The sequence below is a fragment of the Equus quagga genome, chromosome 7 (assembly GCF_021613505.1).
Source record: "Equus quagga isolate Etosha38 chromosome 7, UCLA_HA_Equagga_1.0, whole genome shotgun sequence".
Lineage (NCBI taxonomy): Eukaryota > Metazoa > Chordata > Mammalia > Perissodactyla > Equidae > Equus > Equus quagga.
This window is the reverse complement of record NC_060273.1, coordinates 82,912,945-82,928,982: the sequence shown is the minus strand read 5'-3', so window position 1 is coordinate 82,928,982 and position 16,038 is coordinate 82,912,945. Positions and strand designations below refer to the sequence as shown.

Genomic DNA, 16,038 nt, shown 5'->3' with positions numbered 1-16,038 from the left:
TCTCCACCTCCTTTTAGACACCTTATTATTTGACATATTTCATGTCTCATCAGCTTCGTTGGTGTACACCTGGTGTTCAACTGGTAGTCACACACCACCTGTGACTGTGATCCTTCGTTTGAGGCAGGCAGCCCCTATGTGTTAAGAGGCTTTTGTTTGTTTGTTGGAGCAGAACCAGCTCTTGAGTACCTAGGATTTATAAATCCCATGAAGCCAGCTGTGGGGGCCCTTCTAAATAACACGTCAGCATCTTAATCTCAAGCTAGAAAGCAGAGCCTCCAAAGTTGTAACTTGGCTGTGTGTGAGCTCTTTTCCCTTTGCTTTATAAAACCATCTGCTAAGGTTCTTTAGTGACAGATAACATAGTGCTTGTTTAAGATAGGAGCTGGTGTGCTGGCCCAGTGGGGCAGCGGTCAAGTGTGCATGTTCCACTTCAGCGGCCTGGGGTTCACCAGTTCGGATCCCGGGTGCGGACATGACACTACTTGGCAAGCCATGCTGTGGTAGGTGTCCCACATATAAAGTAGAGGAAGATGGGCATGGATGTTAGCTCAGGGCTAATCTTCCTCAAAAAAAAAAAGAAGATAGGAGCTGGGGGGAAAATGGTTAGTAGAAATGAAATCTAGGGTAAAAAGCTACACTTTGTTTAGTAAAATGCCCCATTTTGGTGCTTTATAGATGATGGATGCTAAGTTCTTATAGCAGGCAAGAGTTTTAAAAGTGGCTGGCCCAATGTGATCCATGAGAATACTCTTCCTCTTAGATTTGAGTCTGGAGCTCCAAGTTCTTCACATTTTGGTACATAGGTTTATGTAAGAATTGAAATCCTGGCCAGCCCCATGGCCTAGTGGTAAAGTTTGCATGCTCTGCGTCAGTGGCCTGGGGTTCGCAGGTTCAAATCCCAGGTGCAGGCCTACACACCACTCATCAAGACATGCCGTGGTGGTGTCCCACATACAATTGGAAAGATTGGCACAGGTGTTAGCTCAGGGCCAGTCTTTCTCACAAAAAAAAAAAAAAAAAAAATTAAAAGAATTGGAATCTATTGGCTTTTTGTTTTTTGAGGAAGATCAGCCCTGAGCTGACACCCATCACCTCCTCTTTTTGCTGTGGAAGATTATCTCTGAGCTAACATCTGTGCCCATCTTCCTCCATTTTATATTTTATATATATTTTATAAGCCTGCCACAGCATGGCTTGATGAGTGGTGTGTAGGTCTGTGCCCGGGGTCCGAACTGGCAAACCCTAGGCCACTGAAGCAGAGCATGTGAACTTAACTGCTATGCCACTCTACTGGCATTTTTTTGTGTCTTCTGCTTTTGGCATGAAAAGCTGAAGTTAATCTTTAAAAAAAAGATGTGTGTTTATGTATATACAAAGAGAAAGAGAAAGAGAGTGAATGAATATGTGTGGAGAGATGGAGGGAATGTTTGAACATTTTATTCCATTTAGGTGTTGTAACCATCAGAAAACCTTAATAAAACTCACTGGGATGAGGCGTTTAACTTGGAGTGTAACAACATCTTACACACTGCTTAATGAAACACATGCTCTGCTCTTAGGCCAGCTCTCTGGAGCTAAAGGTAGCTACATTTCCCTCACTGTGTAAAGATTCCCTAATATATTACCCATTGCACATATTTGGAAGGTCCTTCTTTTTTCTAAATTAACTTGTAATTTTCCTCGGGCAGGAGTCCAAGTAGAAATGTGAGGAAAAATATAAACAAATGTATTCTTTGCAAAATCTCCACAATATCAATGGTCTTACCTTTCTAATACCTTAGGGCTTAGCTGGTGTGTATGTATTTGTAAGTGCATACTGTCAAATCACGTGACTGGTGAGGAATTTACTTTTGATTATTTTTCTTGACCTTGTTCTCTTCCAAATATGGCATCAGCTTATAGGAGTTTACGATTTTGAAGCTCAAGCCTTTAAGAAGAAATTTAAACTTGCATTAACCTTGTTCTGTTGGGGAGGAAAAAAACTATGAAATAGAAAGTTTTAACCCCTTTGGAGAACTAGAACTCAGTTACTCTCTCATATTATTAGGATTGCTGTAAAAAGTAGACTTTCAGAAAAAAAAGCCCTAATCATTTTTAATATATGGAAATACCTGGTAGTCCATATTTTGATATTATTCCCTTTTCACAATTTTGCCTATTATTGAATAAAGAAAATGTGAGGATTCAGTACGATAAATACGCTATTTGTTCACAGAAAAAGCATGTCCTTTGAACTTGGCACTTGGTAGTAGATCGATTTTTAGCAGCCACCTTTTAACTGCAGGGACTTCTAACAGCCTTGGCTATTAGAGTGTCCTTAGCCTTTTTTCCTGGATTTCTAGGGGGCTCTCAGGTGCCTGGATCCAGCCAGTGCAAGGATTCTTGAAGGCAATATTTCTTTTCCATGCCTTTGCCTAGGGGAGTCTTCTGGGAGCTAAGACTCCCAGAACTATACTGTAGACTTTTGAAAAAGAGTCCCGTCTCTCCCCCTGCCCCCGCCATCCCCCAAACCAGCCTAGGGCCCAAGTCTCCAATTTGTAAAGCTTGGCAGAAAGAGCAGGGGAATGGATACCTGGGAGCTTCCAGGAGATCACAAGTTCCTCTGCAACTTCTTACTGGTCTGGTGTTGCTATTATAAGTGTGTTTGGGTGGTAATGATTCTGTGATCGACATTCAACTTTGAAAACCACGGATAATCTTCACTTTCTTTTGCTCTTGGATTTTGACTGCCTGTGATCTAAAGCAGTGGTCTCCAAAGTGGGGCACATGTATAGTAAGCCATTGAAAAGCAGGAAGAAAATACTGGAGCTTCTGTTTGTATTTCTTTTTAAATCTCATCCTTGACATTTTTTTAGTGGGTTTGATAATATGTTGTTACATGATATACTGTGTATAATATATTGTTAGAGTATTGCTTTAACAGTTCATATATATAATTATAAGTAAATTCACATATATTGGGGACTACTTGGACAACTTTAGGCAAGTTGCTTAAATGCTTTAAAAGCCTCAGTTTTTTCATATTTAAAATGGGGATATGATAATACCCATTTATCAGAGTTGTGAGGATGAGGAGAAATAATGCATATAAAGACAGTGCCTGGTACAGTGGTAAGCATTCAATAAATATTAGTACTGTTATCATTACAGTGGGTGAATGGGAGTGGGTTTTCTTATGCTATCTTTCAATATTGCTATACCTTTCAATATGCTGTAAGTCATAGACCTAACAAGGACAGTCAGTGGCTACTGATAAACTAAAATGTAGAAAGTGAGATTCATTTTTTCCATGTATATCTTTCTGTTCACATTAAAGTATTTAAAAACATTTTTTGCCTCAATTGAAAGGTGGTTAGAGGCAGCCAGCTTCCAGCTCTAGACAGATACTCTTTTCATGGCCTTCCTTTCACATGTATACAATCAGCATTTATCATTCAAAAATCTTATTAACTGGTGGTTTGTTTGTATGATCTAGCCTGCCCTGAGCCAGGCTGAAGCTGTTGGAGAAGGAATGAAAAATGTCAGATTAGGTCCAAATTGTATTTGAAGGGGATAAACTTTTGAAGAAGAGATATTGGGAGATAAGTCAAATAGTGTGACATTTAAAAGTATGCTCTTGTTGCACATGAAGTGATAATAAATGGCTATGCTCCTGAAAAAGCCTCTACGTTCAGCACTAGTCGTACATTGTACCCGTATTGTGTGTACTACCACCTCATTAAGGCCAACCTGAGAGAATTATCAGAAAACACCAGATCATTGCATTTAACACTGTGTTCTAATTATTTGAGTTTTTATCTACCTCACCAGAATGTAGACTTCTGGAGGTCAGGGACCATTTCTGTCCTGCATCCTAGTACCTTGCATTCAATAAATATATTGAATTGAATTGACTAGTCGCTTGACCACAGTCAAACAACTAGTAAGTGGTAGACCTAGGATTTAAATCCAGTCTATCTTCACTTATTAGCTCATTTAATTTCACAGCCCTACAAAGAGGACCTTGTCTTCATTTCACACATATGGAAACTTTTGGAAAGAGCAGTGTCTTGCCCAAAGTACCATAGGAAGCAAATGGCAGAAAGGCATTCAAACCCAGGAATGTCTGATTTCCTCTGTTACTCTGGTTACTTTTCCATTGCACCTGCAAATCATTTGACCTTGTTAGTATGAAAGTTTCTGTTTCTTAAGTGGTTTTATGTACAAATGCCATTTCAGAAAAAAGTTTAGAGTTACAGATCTGGAATTGTCATGGTATGGGAGTGCTACAATGCATTCTCAAATTCCACTTCAAGAATTTTAAAAAAGCCTTGTTTAGAGAAAACTTGTTTTAAAGAAGTCTTTTGGAAGTCTGCTTAATATGCCCTCAAATCTGTGTATGTATTTAAGCTGTTTATTGGTATTTTCCTTTTATATGAATAATACTAGTACGATCAGCCCTGTTTTCTAGTATTTTGTAGGAATAATTAGTTAGAATGATATTTAGAATCATGTTATGAAACCCTGCCTGCCCGAAAGTGAATGGGCTTGCCTGTTTTATGTACTGTACGTGGTTTCCCTCCTGCCTTTTGTGTTCACCAAGACAAGTAGTTGCTCCTCCTTTTCTGTTGGCAGCAGCACCTGGCCAAGTACTGTGCTCATGGTAGCGCTCAGTGCTAAGAATTATCTCCTCGTTCTTCATTGCTTGGGCAAAAAGGACAAGCACCTGCCTCTAGCCTCTTCACATTGCCTAATAAAGTGTCTTCCTCTCAGCAGTCTTCCTTTCTGGATCCCTTCCTTTCTGACATCTTCGAATTCATGGAAGGAAGAACTGGGGAAACTAATCTCTTCTGCTAAGCGGCTTGTGCGGGGTGACTGATATGCCAGAAACCTCATAACTACATTAAAGGGGAGAGTTTGTAAGCAAACTACCTGTCCCATTGCTTCCTGTGATGGTGGAATGAAGAATACGGCAATTCTGAGGAGGTCCTGGATGTAAAAACTTTTAAAACTATAGAGTGCTCCACAAAATGAGGCTTTTCATTAACACATGATCCTCGGCCTAATGGGCCAAACACCTCATATTATTTGAATATTCCCCATTTTGTTGGCAGGTGGAAGTCTCACTCTACCCATTAATATGCAGCTAAAGGGCAGAGGCTGAGTCCTTTTAACATGCTTTGGGCAGCACCTAGCACAGTAAGGCATTAATAAATCTTTTTGCCAACTGCGATTAAAAGTTTCTGGAACGAGGTTGCTGGGTTCAAATCCTGACTCTTATCATTTATTAGTTCTAAGAAATGGGGTCAGTAGCAGTTCTAACATCACAGAATTGGGGTAGAAAAATCACTACACGTTAGTTAGGAAGTTATTCGCCCTTTGGTGGCTTCCTCCAGCCCAGCTACAGGGCACTGTCTGCACCACGGCGCGACCGGCAGGGGCCTCAGGCCCGCGTCCTGCCCGTCCCCACGCCGCGCAAGCGCAGCCCGGCTCCCCGGGCTACCCTTCCCAAGCTTGCGTGAGCGGGAGATTGCGTCTCGCGATGTGCGTGCGCGTGCGTGGTCCTCGCGAGCTCGCGCACGCCGCCCCTCGCAGTACAGGGCTGTGACGGCCTCTTCCTCTTGTGCCCGGGGTGAGACCCTGAGCGGTGGCCGTGGCCGGAGCTAGGAGCCAGCGGCCGTCTCGCCGCCGCCGGCCTCGCCCTCTGCCCCTGTGTCTTGGGCTCTTCTCCGCGTAGTGCAGAGGCGGCGGGCTGGGAAGGGAGCGGCGCCGGCGTGAGATTCCCAGCCGATGGGCAGCCCCTGGGCGCACTGAGGGGCCGGGCTACTAGCGGCGGAGGTAGGTGGGCGCGCGGGGGCTTGTCAGCCCGGTTGGGAGCGGAGTCGGGGCGGCGGGCGCTCGTGGAGAAGGCAAGGAGGCGGTGAGAGCGGGGGCCTCGCTAGTTGGTGAGAGGGGTCTCCGAGCCGCGCATGAGGAGGGGCTCTGGCCTAGCCCGGAGCGAGAGGAGGCGCCCCGGACGTAGCCTGCTCTTCCCCCGACGCGGAGCCATTACTGGGGGGAAATTCCTCCTGCGGCGGGGGAGGGGTCACCCTTCTTTCCTCGGGGAGGTTGGCCTCCCCCCTTTAAACTGAAGCCTGCCGGCTTCCAGATGCACGTCTGGATGGAGTGGCCGGCGGACTTCTGCAGCTTGCGGGACTCCGAGTGCGCGGCCAGCGGCCAGGAATTTGGACTCTGGGAGGGTACACAGCCCTTTCTCTGGTGTGGGCGTGTATCTTCTGCAAAGTTGTTCTTGCTAATACGTTAATAATCGCTTCCGGGCACAACCAGTGGTACATTTATGAACGCTTCGTGTCAAATGAGGATTCTGGCAGCGGGTAAACTGCGCCGTGGGGCGCAATTAAGGAGTAGAAAGAAGACAAAGAAGGCCGTTATTTATGTTCTGTCCTGGTATCAAAACTTTCCGTGGTGGGGCAGGATGCGTGGCTCCTGGCGTTTGTTTCGGCCTTTGCTGAATAGACTTTCTGAGTGATGGAGGTGGGTCACAAGTGGACTTTGATTTAGAATTATAGCATCGTATATGATTCTGTATAATTGTCACAAGCCAGATGACCCGAAATAAATCTCTGAGAATTATGTGGTTTGATCTTTGGAAGAGAGCAGAACTTAAGATTTCTTGAGAGGAAGATTTTTTTCCCCATGTTTAGAAGCTTCGTGAATGCCTTGTGAAGTTGCTAAAAATAGTTCTTTATGTTGGCAGTGATGACTGCCACATTCAAGAGAAGGGAAAGGAATTACTTCGTAAAGAACGGCTCACAGGAAGTCTCTAGGGATTAAACACAGTAAAACAACTTCAGTATGGCAAGTTTTAGCGTATGCTTTAAAAACTCTAATTTAGGCATAGTTAAAATGTATAGAAGCTCTTAGTTGACCCCTGTGTATTCATTGAACCGTTTTAAAAGATAACCTTCGGTAGTCTACACAGTCTGTAATTCCTGGCTTTCATTCAGTCCGAACTTTCTAGAACTGTAGTATTCGTTCTGACTCTTAAGAAGTGTGGACTGTATACTTTCAGTGGACTCTGTATGGGGAGAATCTTTCAAGAAGGAACAAGTAGCTGACAGGCCGTGAAGTGGGAGTAGGGAGCATTCTTAAGTGTAGGATTCATGCTCGTATTTGTAAATACTGCATACAAACATGTATATCCTGCGCATATATATATATGATGATTATGCATACAAGGATCTAATGGTGCTGATTCCCATCTTAAAAAGTTGAAATCTAAAAGTAGAACAGAATTGGTTTTAATGGCCGGTCGGATTGCGCAGCGGTTAAGTGCACATGGGAACTTCTCAGAGGCCTGGGGTTCGCCAGTTCGGATCCCAGGTGCGGACATGGCACCGCTTGGCAAAAAGCCATGCTGTGGTAGGCGTCCCACGTATAAAGTAGAGGAAGATGGGCATGGATGTTAGCTCAGGGCGAGTCTTCCTCAGCAAAAAGAGGATTGGCAGCAGTTAGCTCAGGCTAATCTTCCTAAAAAAAAAAAAAAGAATTGGTTTTAGCTCTGCTTTCTTTTTTAGTTAACTATTTACGTGGGTAACTGTCATAGTAAATTTCTTGTCCAGCTTGTTAATTAGTTATTGAGTAAGCAGAATACTGTACTGATTTCTTGGCAGTAGCAGGGAAGGAAAATGTAGAACGTATAGAAGACTTGCCCTTTAGAAATGTTAAGTCAGTGTCTCACTGTCTTTCCATTGGAATAAACTGCTTTACTCCCATCTCTTTTGTGTCCTAGTGCTTAGAACAGTGTATTGCATGGAGTTGGCCCTCAATAAATGTGCACTATGTCAGAAGTAAATTAACATAATACAAACCAAATGCATAAGTTACTGGAGAAGATTAAAGGAAATGGAGATGGGTGCATTTTTTTTTTAATTGCAGATCTACTTTTAATGGTCTGTTTTTTTTAATGTTGCTTGTTGTCTGAGTAAGGGATATATGACAGCATCTTGCCTCTAAAAGCCTAACGTAATGTAAGCTGAGACTGTATATCCTGAGTGCTAATAGATGGTAAATGTTCTGATATATTAAGAGAAAACAAAGTTAAGGAAAGTAAGGTCCAGAGGTAAGGTTTTGGTAAGTTAGTGAAAGGAACTTGAAAGGCATGAACTATAAAGCATTGAAACAGATGGTGGGAAGAAACATTTTCTTCCTTTACCGGCTGTGCTACCTGTGGAAGAGAACTTCTACTTTTCTACTTTTTTTGTTAGAACTTACCAGCAGGGTGATTATATTGAATAATAAAATTGAAAAGGGATCACTTTTTCTCTTATAATCTTCTGCTCAAAGGTCTGAGTCTGTTTCTCTTTGTATTTGCATGTGGTCTCTAGTCCACCTTTCCTGGCAATAAACTAGTGTTTTGATTCCTATCTAATTCCTGCGTATATTTCTCAATTAGTTTATAACTTAAAGGGGAGAGTACTGTGGTCGGTCCCTTCACAAATCTCAACACTGGCTTTTCTTCAGTTTGGAAAACAAATCTGTTTGACTTTGTAGACGTTATCAACAGAAAGATTTTGTGGCTATTTGGAGAGGTAGGAGTTAAAGAGGGGAATAAAAACTTAAGCAGGAATATTTTAAATCTGGTCTTGTGTTTTCGTTTTAGTATAGCCGAGTGATTCTCATGGTGGGGAGTGGATTTTTCCCCCCCAAGGAATATCTGGCAATGTCTGGAGAAATTTTGGGTTGTCACAAACTGGGAGGAGGAAAAGGAGGGTGTAGCTACTGACATCTAGTGGGTAGAGGCCAGGGATGCTGCTGAGCATCTCAGAATGCACAGGACAGCCTCCCACAACAAAGAACTGTCTGACCCAAGTGATAGTGCTGCTGTTGGGAAAGTCTGATATATAGTTGTACTCTATACTGAAATTGTTGGTTCTGAAGTTAGTGTGTCTGAATTCATATTTGGCTTTACCATTTCCTAATGTGTGACCTTGGCAAGTTGCTTAAAGTCCATGTCTCAGTTTGTGTAAAACAGCACTAATAATAGTATGTTCCTCATAGAGTTGTGGTGAGGATTAAATCAGGTAATGTGCAGAGTGCCAGTCTTATTACCTGGCACATAGAAAATACTCAAAACTGTTAACTTTTGGCTAATATTATTACACTTGGAACACATCTTGGTGATCTCTCCTTATTTCTCATCTGAAATTAGAATTTGAGCTAGTGAAGTAATAATTCATAACTTTGTTCTCATTATATTCTTGGGGAATGAGTGAAGAATTACTCCTTTTAATATTTGTGTTTAGCTCAGTCTTATTTTATGTTCCCAAGTCTGTAAGGCTTCTGCCGTAAACAAGTAGCTTCTCATTGTAGGTGTTTTTCCTTCCTAGTTAAGACTTCTAAGCCAGCTGGCCAATAGTTCTGTATCTGTTGATTCTCAGCATATATTTAGTAATTTAACAGAATTCAATTCTATGACTTGATTCCCATTTCCTTTTACTTTTATAAACTGAAATAAATTTACAGTGGTTTTGGCTCGCATTAATTATCTGTTCTTAGCTTCTGGGAGTAACTATTTTTGTAACTGCATTTTGGTGCAATTTCACATGTATGAAGGGTAGAGGCTAACATCTTCACAACTTGGGGCTAGACCTTAATACACATTTATGACTCTTTTTCCAAATCTGAATTGGAACCTGAGTCTTTATCTTTCTTATCTCAGTGAAATATAATACTATAGCCTATAAACTCTCATTTTCTATGTGTTTAAACAATAGTGCTGTTTAGGGCTGGCTTGTTGTGGTGTTTATACATCTTGTATAAAGAGAAAAAAAATTACAGTGATGTCCTCACAGATAAAACAGAGGCTTTGGACTGTTTTTAATAAGTCACAGGGCTCTTGTAAGGGGAAAAGATCCACACCATATTTATGATCAAGGGAGAAAGCAGTGTCGTACATTCAGCTTTTTGTCTTGATAGCCATACCTTCAAAATAGCAAATATTTTATTATGATTGTTCCCCATATTTTTGAAGTGTAAGTCTCAATTGCTTGTATAAAATGTTCACTCATTTTAGCTAATGGAAAGCTTTGTTTACCCTTTATACTGGTACTGCCTCCTGTTTGGTGGGGGTAGTTTGAAGGGAGTGGTACCTTGGGCCGAGAGATTGTGTTCTTTGCTTGGCACATTCTATCTTTTGTAAAGTGTAGCATACACTCAGGATTCTGTATAAATAATAAATTATGATAACGATGAGGAAGTGTCTATTTTGTGGAAATTGTGGTCAGATCAGAAGTATGCATGTGAGAAATACAATAAAAGGCCAAATGGAGACATTCTAAGAATGTTAGGCAAACTTAAAAAAAAAGAATCAAGTCATGGGGCTGGCCCCGTGGCCGAGTGGTTAAGTTCGCGCGCTCCGCTGCAGGCGGCCCAGTGTTTCGTCGGTTCGAATCCTGGGCACAGACATGGCACTGCTCGTCAGACCACGCTGAGGCAGCGTCCCACATGCCACAACTAGAGGAACCCACAACGAAGAATACACAACTATGTACCGGGGGGCTTTGGGGAGAAAAAGGAAAAAATAAAATCTTTAAAAAAAAAAAAAAGAAGAATCAAGTCATTAAGAATTCTTGTCTTTATTGTTATCCTTCTGGGGTTTAGTAATATAGAAGGAAAAAGCCTACAAAATATAACAGATTTACTTTCTACTTATACACTTTTTCTAGTTCCTAAGCAGAGAACATTATGGCTACTAAATTAATATTATAGTTATCTCCAATGGCATTTGTCCCTACCTGTGATCGAATTGAAAAAAACAAGCATCTTTGAATCTGCTGATGTGTGTTAGTTTATAAGTGATCTGGATTCCTGCCTGTCAGCTTAATTTTAGGTAGCTTGCGTAGTACTTGGAAGACAGACTATTTTCCCACCGAATGCTGTCATACAGATAGATATTTGTATATGTGTATTTATTCACATTTGTCTTTTATTTTTGGTAGAAAATGATGCATCCAGTTGCCAGCAGTAATCCGGCTTTCTGTGGGCCTGGCAAGCCTTCCTGCCTCAGTGAAGATGCCATGAGAGCTGCTGATCAGTTTGACATATATTCCTCCCAGCAAAGCAAATACAGCCACACAGTCAGCCACAAACCAATGGCTTGTCAGAGGCAAGACCCATTAAATGAAACACACTTGCAGACTACAAGTGGTAGAAGCATAGAGATAAAAGATGAACTAAAGAAAAAGAAAAATCTCAACCGATCTGGTAAGCGTGGCCGGCCTTCAGGAACGACCAAATCAGCAGGATACCGGACCAGCACAGGCAGACCCCTGGGAACCACCAAAGCGGCTGGATTTAAGACAAGTCCAGGCAGACCTTTGGGTACAACTAAAGCTGCGGGATACAAAGTCAGCCCAGGGAGACCTCCAGGTAGCATTAAAGCTCTGTCCCGTCTTGCCGATCTTGGTTATGGCTGCGGCACTGCTGCTTTCCCTTACCCCATGATGCATGGCAGAGCAGTTCACGGGGTAGAGGAAACCAGCAGTGAAGTCAAGCCACCCAATGAGTGAATGAGGCAGGAAAGGAGGGCCAGGTTTAGAAGGAAGATGGTGAATAATCCCAAAGCTTCTTGGTTTTATTTTGACATACATGCTTTCATGGCCTGGGCTTTCCAAATTTGTTTTCCTGTTTGATTTTTTTTCCTGCTTTTGCTCAGAAACTGCCATATGCTGACAGATGCACTCAGGGCATGAGCAGTGTCATTCAGTTTGTACATAGGTTAAAATGTAACACCTAACTAAATCATTTTTGCTTTTCCTTTAGAATTATGGTTGTCTCTCATATTTCATTACTACTTTTGGGCCATTCTAAATAGATGCTTAATGTGCTAAACAAATAAAACCATTATACATATTAGTTTGTGAAGTAAGCCTATAATATAATAAAGATAATATCTAAGGTATTTTTAACTGATGGAACAAAGCAAACTAATGATTCAGGATTACTTGAGGTAATGGCTGTGAGTTTTTGTAACATTTGTTTTCATGAGATAGGACACATTTGTATGCTTTGGCATTTACATAGACTTCAGATATTAAAGGTCTTATTTTTAATGTTCTAGGTTTAGGCAGCTTCTTATTTATTGATCTACATGACATTAATTGATTTAACCATTATTCTTAAAAGAATTCTTTAGTGTTTGCCTTTCAGCATTGATAGGTTGTATATATTTTAATTGCCTAAGAGCATATATACCAAACACTACAAGCAATTCATATTTACAAGAAAATTAAACTTTTTTATAAACACTGCACATTACATTTTTGGTGAAATACAATGCATTCTGAGAATAGCATATTTAATATAATAGAAAAATAAACATTCCTAAGGTCTGCATGTATCTATAGTCACTACATTTTACCTTCCATATACTTAAAACATTTATTAATGTTGTTCGTTTTTAGTTTTTTCTGAAAAATTGTCCCATTGCATTAGCACTTACTGTGGTTTCAGGTTTATATCTACCAAAGGACACAAAATGAATGGTAGACTGTAAAACTGGTCTAAACAAAGTGCAGTTTTCTGTCAGAACCCAAATAATTAAGAAATATATAGGAATACATCTATGCATGAAACATGTAAAAAATATGTTTGTTAGCATAATTAAAAATCTAATTGTGTCTCCAGTGAGACCACTTCATCCAAAAGAAAATTTTTCCCAACAATATTTGCTTTAGAAGCAAGATAGATAGAAAAGAAAAAAATTATTGGATAGATATGTAGAGTAGGGACAGAGGGAAATCTCTCTTCCCCCATTTCTGAAAGTAATATTCCTTGTTAATATACATTTTATTTATTCTGAGTCTGTTCTAAATAAAACTATTGTAAACTTTGGATTTGAAAAAAAATTCCACTGAACTTTAAAGTTACAATGTGTGTATTTGCGATTTTAAATGCCTTTGAGATTATAATGTAGATTTGCAGGACCTAAAAACTTTTAAAATAATTAAAATTTTAAAAGGGTGCATATTGTGTTGTTTGGGCTTGCTCTCAGTTAATGCAAACTCTGATTGCAAATGGATGTCATGTTTCGTACCTTTTTTATCAGGAAAAAAGCAGCAAGCCTTCAGGTGTTCCAGTGATGCCTGACACAATGAGCTGGACTTTATGCTGCTCTTTACAGTAAGAGGTGTTGCATTGTATGTGGGGACTGTGTGTGCACTGGCATCTAAGACAGTGACCTCAACAATTTTAGCTTTGCACAAACCATAGAGAGCAATGTTGGATGACTACATGATTGGTTGTAACATTCTGGCAGCTAAATTGCTACAAGAGTTTCTTCTTGCAGAAGCTTAAAATATAAAATTTCTAATAATTTACTCAGAACAGTATAACTTCTGACACACACAAATGCTTACATTTTTATTCATATGTTCATTTATCCACTTTTATTATCTATCTGTCATTTAGGTGTTTCTCAAGATGGTGTTTAGCAGTTGGCTGCTTAGAAATCCTCTTGATTTCCTGAAAACTGTTGTTTAATTAAATGTTCTGCCTTAGAATAATATATACCACTGTTAAGATTTGGTTGCATTTTGTGTTTTATAGTATGTCCATTTGATGTATCCCTTTCAGTTTATTTTCATTCCTGGTTTTGTTATATACACCCTTCCCTTTCTCCCTGCCCTTTCCTACGTCCGTTCCCCTCCCCCTTTTCCCATCCTCCAGCACATCTACTCAGTGGTGCTGTGCTGTGTGTCAGAAGATAAAGCAGGTGTATTATTGTATAATGAATTTTGTATACAAGTTAATGAAATGGTGAAATCACCTAAAGGAAGTATATTCATAACAGTGTTTATTAATATCAGGAGCTATATCCCAGGAAAAAAAGAGGGCAAGTGGCTACAGTTGTGACTGGATAACATCATTTAGAAAGCTGAATTTTCTGTTCATGTGAACAGTTACCTTGAGTATTAGATCTGTAGACTGGTGAACATCTCCTGATTCCACTTCCTTTTCTCCTTGTGAACAGTTTATTGGTGCCATGCTGAAGAGAAAGACACCTAAGTGATAACATGAATGAAGTCTTAAAATAGAAAATATTTTTACTTCTCTATAATCTGAAGACTACATTGTGCATCTTTTGTAACACTGTCTCTTGTCATGATAAACACTGAAATAGCATGTTAAACAATTGCCTATACTTTAATATAATCAGTTGGGGGAAACTGGCCTTTTCTTCCCACTGTATGATTGTTTCTTGAAAGGTAAATTGCTAATTTTATATTGTGTAATTCTGTTCTTCACAAAATAGGTTTCACTATTCTGTATTAAAACTGTTGGTCAGAAAATGATCTGCTATTCAAGTAAGTTTGCTTTACTTTTTTCCTTTAAAAATATTTTAACATGCCTTATTTATTATTCTTATCGTATTAACAAATAAGGAGCTAATACAAATGAAATTTTCCTTTTTTGACAGATACAACCTTGCATAACTAATCTTTAGTATGGGATGATTTTGATACTATCTTTGGAGTTTTGCACTGGATATTAAAAAAAATACTGGCACAATATAATGGAAGAACATAAGTATCTGATTAATTTTTAATATTTGGGGACATTTTTAAAATCAGTGTTTCAATTAGACTAGAAAATTCTTTATATTTTTTATTTATTTTTTAAAAGAAACATCTATTAAAGTAATATTCATTCCAAAGTGATATTTGTGGAATTTACATGTATATTTTCATGAAATGAGAATAGAGTTTCTTTGAGTTAAGGAGGAAAAAAATTATCTGGATCTATTTATTAGGTTAAAAGTGATCCATCCAGTGTAAGAAAAACCAGTGTACGAACTAAAGGAAAAAAATAAAAACTTCTCCTTTATATTCTAAGAAGCTTTAAAAGAACAATTCAGGGGTTATTGACCGTAACTGCTACTCTGTTGGTCATTGTCTCTATATGCAGTAAAATTTTATGATCCCTTTTTAGTAAAATATAAGAATTCACAACACTTCAAAATGTTTTTTTCCTCGGACATAAAATATTTTGATGCTATTATGATTTTTGTTTTTATTATAGCTTAACTATACGCTGTTAAACTCTAGGATGTATCTAAATCTTTTCTTTGCTTTTTCCCCCTTCTCTCCCCAAGTAGATAAATCTGTGCTCTCCACATATAATGTATTTAATTTTCAGAAAATTTAATGCTGTAGTAAATCAAGTGTGTGATTTATAGTAATCAGACCACTTTGATTCTTTAAGTTTCACATTTTCCTTTTTCCACAGATAATTACAGAGAAAATAATTACCAATTAACTGATATAAGCACGCTGTCCTCTGCTGTAAAAAGTCTGAATAGATACTGTGTATGTTTTCACGTCCATGAACTTGAGCTACTCGTGTGCAATTATGTGTATGGGAATGGAGTAGTGTTCATGATTTGTATCTACATCATCATATGGATGTATATTTATTAATAAAGTCATTACTTTAAAACCAACCATGTTAACTACTTTATTTCTTAGCGTATTTTTCAAGTAGGGGAATAGTAAATGGTAAACCTTTTTCATGACAGTGAATCTTGTATTTTTCTTGGGTTGTGCCTTCTGAATTCTGCCCTCTGTACTCTCTTGTTTTTCTCAAAATAGTAATATTTATATATTTGTAATTTAAAATCCTAACTTATAAATGGGTCTCATTCTCTTTGCATTTCTTTCCCATTATTAAGATACATCAGGCTAACAGTTCTACTAAAGGCTTATGTTTAAATTTAAACATGATTGATCCTTTTAATTTAAGAAATTCAGATATGAAACATGGCTGGTGTGTTTTTGTTAATCTTAGGGAGAGCAGCGTGTGCATGTTTCATAACGGTCAGATATTGGAGATATAAAAAGAAAAACACTTTCCCCTAATTATTTGAACATATAATTACCTTTTCCATTTTCTTGGAACTCTGTAGATCATCTGGAAGAGTGGTTGGCAAACTAAGGCCCACTTCTTGTTTTTGTAAATAAAGTTTTATTGGAATAGCCATTCCCATTTGTTTACAGA

The 16,038-nt window shown here is 39.1% G+C and overlaps 1 protein-coding gene across 6 annotated transcripts; it reads left to right on the top strand.

Annotated features, from left to right (window-relative positions):
- The first annotated feature begins 5,558 nt into the window (after positions 1–5,558).
- C7H5orf24 (chromosome 7 C5orf24 homolog) lies at positions 5,559–15,484 on the top strand. Of its 6 annotated transcripts, XR_006889475.1 has the most exons (5): positions 5,562–5,820; positions 10,983–11,412; positions 13,091–13,164; positions 14,297–14,348; positions 15,271–15,484. XR_006889475.1 is itself a non-coding variant. In XM_046667669.1 (4 exons), the coding sequence occupies exons 2-3, from the start codon at positions 10,986–10,988 to the stop codon at positions 13,129–13,131; spliced, it is 468 nt and encodes a 155-aa protein (XP_046523625.1). In that variant the 5' UTR covers positions 5,562–5,820; positions 10,983–10,985; the 3' UTR covers positions 13,132–13,164; positions 14,297–15,484. The 6 variants fall into 6 exon arrangements, 4 of the variants coding, with proteins under 4 accessions (XP_046523622.1, XP_046523625.1, XP_046523624.1 ...); XM_046667669.1 differs by having other exon boundaries at positions 14,297–15,484; XM_046667668.1 differs by having other exon boundaries at positions 14,015–15,484.
- The last annotated feature ends 554 nt before the right edge of the window (positions 15,485–16,038 follow it).

What these genes read in the sequence shown, in the direction of transcription:
- C7H5orf24 (XM_046667666.1), top strand. Translation starts at nt 10,986, where the DNA reads ATGATGCATCCAGTTGCCAGCAGTAATCCGGCTTTCTGTGGGCCTGGC.